Source organism: Theobroma cacao, chromosome 6, assembly GCF_000208745.1.
Source record: "Theobroma cacao cultivar B97-61/B2 chromosome 6, Criollo_cocoa_genome_V2, whole genome shotgun sequence".
NCBI classification, from domain to species: Eukaryota; Viridiplantae; Streptophyta; class Magnoliopsida; order Malvales; family Malvaceae; genus Theobroma; species Theobroma cacao.
Window position 1 is genome coordinate 327,429 of NC_030855.1, and position 11,338 is coordinate 338,766.

Genomic DNA, 11,338 nt, shown 5'->3' on the forward strand with positions numbered 1-11,338 from the left:
GATTATTTAAATTTAAATTTTATTATTTTTATTTTTATTAATTTTATTAGTAGTTAATTTTATGAAATACGTAAAGAAATATTATTGTACATGTATACGGGTTCGGATAATTGGATACCCATGAAAAAAAATTTAATAATTTTTTAATCTAATCGGGGTTTTTAATCGAGTTAAGGTAATTATAGGATAGTAAAAATGTAACAAGATTAAGATTATGGTAGTAACTTTTAAAATTATTGAGGTAATTAATAAAATTAGGATAGTTAATTTTTTATAGAGTTAATGTTTGAGTATCTCGAAATTATAGGATACCCGACCCGTTGGCATTCCTAATTATTTTTGAAAACACCTCAGCTATAAAGGTTATTTTTAAAAATACCCCTAATTAATAACATCCATCACCCCTTGTTTCACTCACCCATCTCCATTTATTTATTAATTTCTTTTTTCTCAATCAAAGTAAAGTTTATTATATATCAAAAACTGATATATAATTATGATTATCAATAATAAAAATCAATTATAAAAAAATACACAAACGTCTGAATGTAAATTAAAATAACACCTCAACCTAATAATTTATTTTTATATCCACGTCGACGTCGATTAAATTTTATATTACGAGTAAAGTGATACAAGATTGATAAAATTATTACTTAAATAGCTAATCATATATTACCTAAACTCGTATTTGTATTTATCTTTTTGTCCCCAAAAGAATCTAAAAGGAACTGGTCATTCTGATGAGTACTGAATTAAATTGTCAAAGTTTGCTAGGCGAGGATTGTAGCTGGGACATGACATCTCTTCTAACTTGGTCTCTTCTTATTTTTCCAGTTGTTGTTAGTGGGAATGGGGTCTTCCATAAAATAAATATCTTTGGAATTTTAAACCTGAAAACAGTAGCAAAGAAATAGTTAACAAAACCATATTCATCCAACACAAGTGAAGGAAAATTAGTTAAAGTTTAGCAGAGTGATATACCTGCTTAAGTTCCTTTCTCTACAATAATGTCGAAGAATCTCACTAGACAGGAATAGCTCGTTGCTTTGAACTGAGAATTTGGAACTGTTATTGGACCACTGCCAGTTATCTCTTAATCGGATACAGGCGACAACCATCTCTGTCAGACGAGGATCAGGAATTCCCACAACAATGGAGGAAATAACTCCCGGATGTTGATCTAGCACCGCCTCTACCTATATGATCAAACAAATAAACATTATAAGGTAATAATAAAGACCATATTTTAAGTGACAGATCAGTAAATGATATGAAGAGCTATATATGGATGCTTACCTCTTCAGGGTAAACATTTTCTCCTCCACTCTTGATTCGACCATTTGTTCGTCCAACAAGCCATAAGTTGCCATGGTCATCAATGAACCCGATGTCACCAGTGTCTAGCCAAGCTTCTTCAATAGAACCTGATGCATTTTCTGGAATTTGATCCCAGTACCTTAGCATTACATGTGGACCTCTAGTTAGAATTCTTCCAACATCAGAAGAGTCATCAAAGCGTATCTTTAAATCGACATGTGGAGCAGGCTTGCCAACACAGACCCCTCCTGGTTTGACTGGACTTGGATTACTTTTGGAAAACAACTGCAGTGATGTACCAGAGGCCTCAAGCATTGGCTCAAAGAGGGTCGTGAAGGCTAGAGAAGAACATGTCTCAGTCATCCCTTCACAAATTTAAAATGTGAAAGAGAATTAAAAGAATATTATGGCATTATAAATGTTTCAAGAAACATAAGGAATATCCTAAGTGTTAGCTACTTAACCCTGTATATTCATGTAAATTTACTTCTTGTCCTAAGAATGTCTACAGAAACATATGGCCTTGCTTGGACAAACTGTAAATAACCAGAAGGTAACTTATAAATTATAGCTAGTGTATTCATGCAAGAGCTCAATAAGGTGAATTTCCGCTTAGCATGTTCACATATGACAGTGCTTGAACTCGTAAATAGGCTTATTCACCTAACTAGGAATAGCCTACACAAGCTCATATGAACCTTAACCAGAAGAATGTATATCACATTTCTGAATCAAAAGTTGGCTCAAGTTAAGTATAATTTAATGAAAGTTGCTCACTCTACATGCCTAAGTTCACTCATTGCAATTTGATTGCAAACACCACAATGTACTTCATGCCTGAGTAGATGACTAAATTACAAATATAAATGTCAAGTATAGAGAGCTAGATTTTTATCACCTTTCTAGCCATAAGAAGATCATTGAATTGACTAAGCTTCTCCACAAACCATTAGGGTTGCTTTAGAAATGATTTGAGTAGAATATATCATGAAATACTTGAAGAAACAAAATTGAATAAGTTAGACCAACCATAAGCTGAAAGAAGCTTTGCTCTTGGGAAGAATTTGATCACATCTTTAACAAGGTCATATGATAGGCCTCCTCCTCCATTTAATATCTTCTTCACACTGTCTCTACCCTTCCAACTTCGCTTCGGCCTTAGAGAATATCACAGAACAGAAACAACCAGATCAAACAACCCTATGATAAAAAATAAGCATCACCATTATTTTCTAGATAAAAAGCTGTATATTTCAGGCATGGAATTAGTTAAAGTGTTCAAATAATAATGAATTTCAGTAAGCTGAACAAGAAAATGCATAGGTTATTTATATGAGACTTGGTCCTGGGGGAAAACAAAATAGAAAAGAAAGGCTATAAAATGGAAAAGAAGGCTACAGCCCATTTAGGGGGAAAATGAAGATAAAATCTCAAAGAGACCTAACCAAGAAAATTTTAATTATCATCATCTAATGGAAAAATAATTCTATTATTCACCTGATCAACGAGATTAGATCAGCCATTATCGCAGGGACAGTGATCAGAGAAGTCACATGGTGCTGCTCTAAGGCTTCAAGGGCTAGCCTAGCTTCAAACTTGGGTATGAAGACATGGCAAGCTCCTATCATTAGCATGGCCATGGCTGAGGATAAACCACCAATGTGGCACAAGGGAGCGGTATGCAAATAAACCTGGAAATAACCAGACAATAAAAAATTAAAGAGAGGGTTGTCACGGTGGAACCAATGGAAAAATAAAAACCAAAATAAACTAAAAGCACTTTTTCTTTAGCTGTGTGATTCCACCCAAACCATATAAGTCCGGTTTGGAACAACTATACTTAAGTTATTTCACCTCTTCAATCAGATCCTTGTAATTACAGTCAAAACAAATATACATATTTCTAGAAGAAAGGCGTACATCATCCTCACTGTAACCAACAATTGCAACTTTTGCCAGGGATTGTACAATTAAAGCTGTATGGCTTATGACAACTCCCTTTGGCTTCCCAGTAGTTCCTATAAATAGCCAAGAAAGCAAACACTAAGTTTTTAGCACATTTAAGGATGTAGGAAGAAATTAAAATAAAAATTTTACACTTAATATATAGTTAAGATGCAAGTTATGTTTCTCCGTTGCTTTCATTTAACAATGTAAAAAGAGAAAAAGGATGGAAGGGGGAAAATTTTCATTTAGAGTAAATAATATTGCTTAGAAGCTAATGTTGATTTCTCAATGCCAAATAAATTGCTATTCTCGACCAGGAAAATGATTTGCATTACGCATTACACCACCACATTTTCTCCAATGTTCAGGAAACAAGGCAAAGATGAGATATCTAACAGGTCAATTGGATCCTATCCTCGCCCATATTATCAGCAGGAGTCATTAACATCTGAGAAGTTATACCAAGCTTTTTACAGGCTTAATGCAAAATTTAAGCTCTAAACTGACCTTTGATAATGTTGCCTCTACTTTGTTGTGACCCAAATTTACTGGCTTATCATGGCACAGCATTTCAATTTTACAGTTCACCACAGAAATCTGACAACTCATATCTGCTTATAAAGGGTAGAAAAAGGGCCATGATGTGCTGCACTTATAGAAGTCCTAGTTTTAGAAACACAGGAGAAGTTCCAGGAAAATACTCATTGGTAGGTGGGTAGGCATGTGTTGAGATCAGTCCTCACACAATCTTGCTTTGGTGCCATAATAAGTATGGATAAAACCCCAAATCTACGCACTCTTTTAATGATGGAAGAAACAAAAGGAGCAGAGCAGAGCTCTTACTGGCAGGATTTCTTTTTTCATGAGGCAATGATTACTCAATTATGTGCAATAATACGTTATCTTGCAAATTTTCCTGGAGCGAAAATTTTAAAATGGAATAAAGCATACATAAAGGGGAAGGAACTTTCTTGTCTGCCCTTTACTGCCTTCTTTTTTTGGTGATTTCATAAGTGACAGAGAACATTCCTCCTTTAGGATACAATCATATTAACCATAAGTAAAACTTAAAAATAATTTACAAGTAAAACCAATACCTGAAGTGAAGCATATTACAACAGCGCCCTCAGGTGCACATGAATAATTCATAGATCCAGATCTTACAGATTGCTCCAATAGCATTTCCATTGTTAATACTGGAAAAATGAGGCGAAAGATATTATGGCAATTGATAAATCACATTTCTGACTTCATATAACATTTATATGTCAAGATAATACGTACTCTTGTATTTGTTTATAAAATCTGAGGAAGGGGAGCTTAGTGAAATATGCCACCTTAAAGATGGTATAGCATGACTCTGTAGTGCAGAATGCCAGTTGTAACAGCTCTCATCTGTCGCCAACATTTTTGGCGTAACAGTTACCATTGCCATTCTTGCCTCTTCAAAGCTCTATATTTTAACCGGGCAATGCAGTGCAAGAAACATCAGACAAGTTTAAGAACCATTCACCAGTTGCACACATCAGAATAGAAACCAACAAATCACTGTACTCCTAAAGAAACTCCAGCCTATTGTGACAGCAATTCCAGCTAATAATTAAGAATTTATAAAGCATAGGAATATCAACAAATACTTAAATTTTCATGAAGCTCCCAAAGAAACTCAATTTAGAACGAAATTTTTTTCTTTTCTCAAACAAATTTGAGAAACACTTAAATAACTGTAACAGAAAACAGTTAAGAGAAAACTGGTAAACTGAGATACTCACCCATCGATAATTCAAAGGAGCAACTATGCCTCCAATAAATGCAACAGCTAAAAGCCACTCTAGATACGTATCACTAGAACAGCATGGATTGAATGTCATAAGTCATAATTTCAAGAAAATAAATAAATATTTACTTATTTATAAGATAAACATTCAGTATTCCACATATGTTTTGGACCAACATTATGTTAAAATTTTTGGACTCAAATTCAATTACAATTCCACTGAAATTCTAATAATTAAGAAATAACCAGGAGAATAGGTTTATGCAGATATCTATTTTTGCTCAATTGCATATTTGCCAAATTAAACTTGTTCTTGAGCATGTGTTGCAGGTTAAACAAATAGAACTACACTATGAGATTCATGTATGGGAATTCTATCCTACAACTAATGGCATGGTTTTCTGAATAAACTCTCTGTCTCTAATGTTGTAGAAATCTTAACTTGGTGACTCAGATATGAAGAAGGTATGAGGTCTCCCACCAAAATTTACTAAAAAATACATGACTGCTACCCATGCATGTGGCATCTTCCACACAGGACACTACTTCCTCCTTCTATCACATCCTCTTCATAACAACCCAATCACTCTATAGTTTATATGAATGTAATTAATTATTATAAATTAAGTTGGCACAATTGTATTGGTTGCATGATTTACATGCAATACTTAATATATAAATTTTAAGTGCTAGCAAGTCCTATTAAAATATTTAAACTAGGATAGTGCCCGTAGCTATGCTATGAAAAAGATCACAAAAATATTGATTATGTTAGAGTTGATTTCAATTTGGTACCTTTAAAAGAGTTTGTAGAGAAAGCAATATTGTATTAGTCAACTGTATGAATGTCCGATTTTTACTGATAGAGGAAAAAATAAACTGCTATTAATTGAAAATAATTATTTGCTCTGGTTTCAATTACCGGAAACTTGCACCTACATATATGATTATAAAACAGTAAAATATTAAGAAATGAGAAAGTATATAACATGTACTATTAGTAGATTAAGATAAACAGTTATACAATATAAGGCAACCATATAATATAAAGATCACATCAATATAAAATAGTTACTAATTTATAATAATATATCTTTTATATATAAAATGAATGGCTAAAGATTGTCAAATTTAGTTGATTTATTTGTTCAATGATGACTATGTGCTATGTATATTAAGAAATGAATAAACCTTCTTGATTTTTTTATTTTGTTCAATGAATTTGATGAATATTTATTGGAATTTAAACATTCATGTACAAAAAAAATGTCTAAATACTATAGATTCAGGTTCATGCAGAATAAGAGGATATAAACAAAAAATATTATTAAATTGTAATTAATAAATATTAAATGAATCTATATTCTAAATATTAAAAATTACTGTTTTCAAGTTTTTTTTTACTGAAATAAATAAAAATAAAAAAACCCTTCAAATGTAAAAAAACAACACAACTTTGACATAAGGTGTAAAAGAAAATTAATTCAATTGAGAATGACAACCAATTGACCTAATTAGTTATCTTATTTAAAACAGAATTTATCCAAAAAAGACAATAATCCTATCAAAGGTTATTAGATGTATAATAAACTATTAAGAAATGAGAAAGTATATGACCTATACTATTAATAGATTAAAATAAACAGTTGCAGAATATGAGGTAACAGTATAATGTAAAGATCCTATTAATATAAAATAGTCAGTAATTGCTAGTATTATATGTTTTTTATATATAAAATGAATAGTTAAAAGTTATCAAATTCAATTGATTTATTTATTCAATAATGACTGTGTGTCATATATATTGACAAATGGGTAGACCTTTTTGACTTTTTTATTTTATTCAATGAATTGGATGGATGTTTATTAGAATTTAAACATTCATGTACAAAAAAGATGTCTATATACTATAGAATCAAGTTGATGCAGAATAAGAGAATATAGACGAAAAATAATATTAAATGAATTTATCTTATAAATATTAAAAGTTAGAAATTATTGTTTTCAAATATTTTTTACTAAAATAAATAAAAGAAAAAAAAACCCTTCAAATGTCCAAAGCAATGTAGTTTTGACATAAGGTGTAAAAAAAATTAATTTAATTAAGAATGACAAATGTCAATTNATTAAAAGTTATAAATTATTATTTTTAAGTATTTTTTATTAAAATAAATAAAGTAAAAAAAAAAAAAAAAACCTTCAAATGTCAAAACAACTTATTTTTGACATAAGGTGTAAAAAAAATTAATTCAATAGAAAATGAAATGTTAAAAAAATATAAAGGAGTTCTAATTGAATGACACTTGTCATTCAATTGAAGACTCAATTGAAAAAAATTAAAAGAAATTGAAACATCCTACTTTTATATATATTATAGAATTGAAGACTCAATTGAAAAAAAATTGAAAGAAATTGAAATATCCTATTTTTATATATATTATAGATATGTTAGATGTATAGAGTATTAAAGTAAGCTAGATTAGTTAAATGTGTCAATGAGAATTATTTACAAGTTAGGCAGGTCAACCTGCATTAAACATGCACATTTTTGTGTCATAATTGAGTTGCACGACTATGACACGAACACATTATGCAATACCCAAACTTAATTTCACATTATCAGGTTCTATCACAAACCCACATGGGATCTACCTACGAATGGAACAGTTTTTAAGTCTGTACAAATGTTATGTTTTAATTAATAATTGTAGCACCCCTTAGTTTAATTTAAGGGTGCGAAATTTCCTTGCAAAAACCAACACAAGCATCAAAGAAATAACACATAGATTCTATTTAAAATAATACCATGCTTACTTCACATACATCAACTTGATGTGTCCATTGAAATATAAAATCATTCCATAGTCGTATTTTCAGCGTGCAGCCCAATATGGAGAAAGAGATTGAAACAATGAAGGTGGCAAAACTCAAATTCATGACGTTTTGGCTCTGTATTTTAACAGAATCACAAGATTTTCCAAATCCATTTACTATTAATATACAAACTCTTAGCATAATGCATTATATTTAATTTTGCATGCTAATGTCAGTGCGTTTGCATCAAAATTAAAAAATAGCATTCCAAACCTCACACGGTCAACAAAAGATAACCCAAGACTGCGTTTGGCGTGAAAAAAAAAAAAAAAGAGCATTTCCGGAACCGTGATTGAGAAAAAAAAAGCAAAAACAGAAACAAAAGTGCTTCAAGATTTGAACTTGAAAATTTCCATAAAACAAATTTAGGCAAGTATATAAATAAGAACCTGTTGAAAGCAGAGATGGCAACAACGTCGCCGTTTCGGAGGCCGAGATGGAGCAGGGCGCGAGCCAGACTGAGCACGCACTCGACCAGCTGGTGGCCTGTTTTTTGGCGGTCGCCTCTGATTGTCACCACGGAGTTCCGTTTTTCGGTGGTGAGGCGGCTGAAGCACTGGCAAATGTGGGCCTCGGAGTAAAATCCCATCTCGACGGAAGGCGAAAATCGAGAATTCGGCGTTTCGACTTCGTGAAAATGAAGGAAACTCTGTTTCTTCTTTGCGTTTTGGACGAAAGAACGGTTGGAACGAGAAAGTGCGGTTCAGCTTATCTTAAAATGAGATGAAAGTGCTCCTGTCCCCGTGCTGTGATGTTAGGCATTTCACCGTTTGGACGTTGCAAATTGCAATTGTCACTTCTAATCGGAAAGCAAGTTTAGAATCATATATATTTAATTTAATTAACAAAATATTTATTTTAAATTGAATAATGAAAATTTTTAAATAGGATAATCAATAATGAAAGAGGACTCAACAAATTAATAAATTTATTTTTAAAAAAGACTCATGGTTGATATTTTATTTCATATTTAATTGTCATTTTTTATTCGAATTTGAAAGTAAGTCATCAGTGTTAAGTTTATTTTCTAAACTTGATAAGTTTCATTTTTTTCTAATACATTTACAACATTATATTATAATTTATAAAATTGAATTTTCAAGTTGGGTTGAATCGAGTGGGAGAGTTTTTAATCAAGTATCCACCAAATAAATGATTTTAGATAATTAATAGATATAATTACTCGGTTTCGATTAAATTATACTAGTTAGAATAAGATTAACAATTTACTTAAATTTCGAATACCTCAATAATAATTAATTTTAACTATTTCAAAATAAATGAATATTTTATTTTTGTCAAATAATAAAATTTTTTTATATTTAACAGAAAAGGGATTCAAATTTTATTTTTTTAAAAGAGAAAATGCGCGAACTGTTGAATAATAATTAAAATAAACAAATGAAAGATTTAGGCATCTTAACTTAGCAAATTAATAAAGAGATAATAATAATTGCCAGCCTTATAACAGAACTGCCACTGATGGTTGCATTTAAGTTATCCAGCTTTAATAATGGAAACTAAGCAACTAGCAAATAAAGAAATGAAAATAGGTAATGAAATTAATCATACAGATACAGATAAGCTGGCTCGTTCTTTCAGCCATGCAAAAAATGGCGCCGAAAACAAGGTCCACATTTTCCCTGGTTTCACCAATCAACATATGGCCCATTCCAGGAAAAGTGTTCAATGTTTTGTCCTTGCTCCACTGATTCATACACTAACCGAGCAGACCAACAGTGGCACACGACATCATCTTCCCCGTGCACCATCAGCATGGGCACCTCCAGGCCATGGTATCAATCTGATAAGAAGTTGGTGATTGAAGATCAAGGAGAGAAACTATCAACTGGGTTGAAGAATTTAAGAAGAAAGGAAAGGAGCACGTGTGATTGTGAATTACATGCTTTGTAATAACAATATACTTGTGTTATTTATTGTTACTTTTATACTTACTGTTTATTAAACTGTAAAAATATCAGTTAGTTAATTGTTTAGTTACTTTTATACTTACTGTTTAGTTAGTTGACTTTCTTCACCCGAGTTTGTTGAAAAAATAGAGTATAAATATTCTGCTGTACAGCTTCTATTTTGTAATGAAAAATAGCTTGAAGCTTGACAATTCTCTTTCACAAATAGTACACTTTCAACACAAATACCTTCAGAAGAAATTACATTAGTTAAAGTATCGGTACTTTATAATTAGATATGTACTCTGCATTACTTGATTCGATTAAATAAAATTAAGTTACTTTATAATTAAGTTTGAGCAATAAAAGTACTATTTATCATGAACTCAAATAAATGTTAGAAAATGGTCCTAGATACCCACTATTTAAATTCGATTATAAATAATAAATTTAATATTAAATTTTATTATATATATTATTTATAAATATTTTATAATTAATATAATACTTATTAAAATTCATTTTGTGTCAAATCTAAGAGCCCCACTAGGATGCATTTAAAATGAAAAAAAAAAAAGGAGTTTGGTTGATGAAATCATTCAATTGATGGTCACGTTTTTATTGATAGTTGATTACATTAAAAACAATTAAAGATTATAAACATTTTTAATGAAAATGTAAATGCTGTGAACATGAATAAAATATTTAGTTTAGTATAACTCTAAAAAGTTTTTATAGGTTACATAATTACATGAATTTTAAAAGGATATTGTAGGTTTGAAAATTTTAAATATACGAAAATTCATTTGGTATATATACTACTAAAAGATAATATGGAGTAGAATTATTAATGGAATTAACCCTTAATTTAATCAAGGGTCAATTCCTTGTTGAATTAATACCTTAAAGCAATTGATCAACTCTTTTTTTTTTTTAAAAAAAGCTAAAAGCAATTCAAAGGTTCATATAGAATGGAATATAAATAATTAGAAAGTGATATGTAGCTTTGGATCCCATTAATTAAATCTCCTATAACCTTTGACCAAAATCATTTCCCATCAATTGTTTCACCCATTAGAATGTGTCATATGCTTTATTCATGAAAAACCCCTTTTTTTTTTTTTCCTTTTTCTCTTCTTTAAAATGGTAGGTAAAGTGCTCATGCATTCACTTTGTCCCTTTAAGTTTTTTTATCTTTTTAATTTAATTTTTCCCAATTACGCATAAATGAAATGATTTGAAGATACTTCGAATTTAAGTTATATTAAGTTCGATTCGTTTTGAATTAGTTTCAGGTTATTTTAGATTTATATAAAATATAACAATTTTAACATAATATTTGAGTTGAAATTTTTTCGAATGTGGATTTATTTCAAATTAAGTTTTTCTCAATTTAAATCTCAAACTTTTTAATCAAGTTGAAGCATTATAAAGGAGCTGTGGATTGGGGTTGGTTTTACAGCCTCTAATATGAAATGACAAAAGACAGGGAGAGACAAAGTAACAAGAA

General features: G+C 30.4%; 1 protein-coding gene across 1 annotated transcript; it reads right to left on the reverse strand.

Annotated features, from left to right (window-relative positions):
• Positions 514-8,630, reverse strand: LOC18595054 (2-succinylbenzoate--CoA ligase, chloroplastic/peroxisomal). The gene is made up of 10 exons (XM_007022828.2): positions 8,308-8,630; positions 5,040-5,112; positions 4,552-4,720; positions 4,365-4,463; positions 3,241-3,338; positions 2,818-3,011; positions 2,350-2,477; positions 1,300-1,685; positions 985-1,199; positions 514-893 (listed from the first exon to the last, which is right to left on the reverse strand). Exons 1-10 carry the CDS (start codon positions 8,505-8,507, stop codon positions 764-766), a joined length of 1,692 nt encoding a protein of 563 aa, XP_007022890.2. The 5' UTR covers positions 8,508-8,630; the 3' UTR covers positions 514-763.

What these genes read in the sequence shown, in the direction of transcription:
- LOC18595054 (XM_007022828.2), bottom strand. Translation starts at nt 8,507, where the DNA reads ATGGGATTTTACTCCGAGGCCCACATTTGCCAGTGCTTCAGCCGCCTC. An exon ending in CTCCTTTGAATTATCGATGG is followed by an intron (nt 4,721 to 5,039) that starts GTGAGTATCTCA and finishes GTTAAAATATAG; the next exon opens with AGCTTTGAAGAGGCAAGAAT. An exon ending in AGAGAAAGGAACTTAAGCAG is followed by an intron (nt 894 to 984) that starts GTATATCACTCT and finishes TACTGTTTTCAG; the next exon opens with GTTTAAAATTCCAAAGATAT.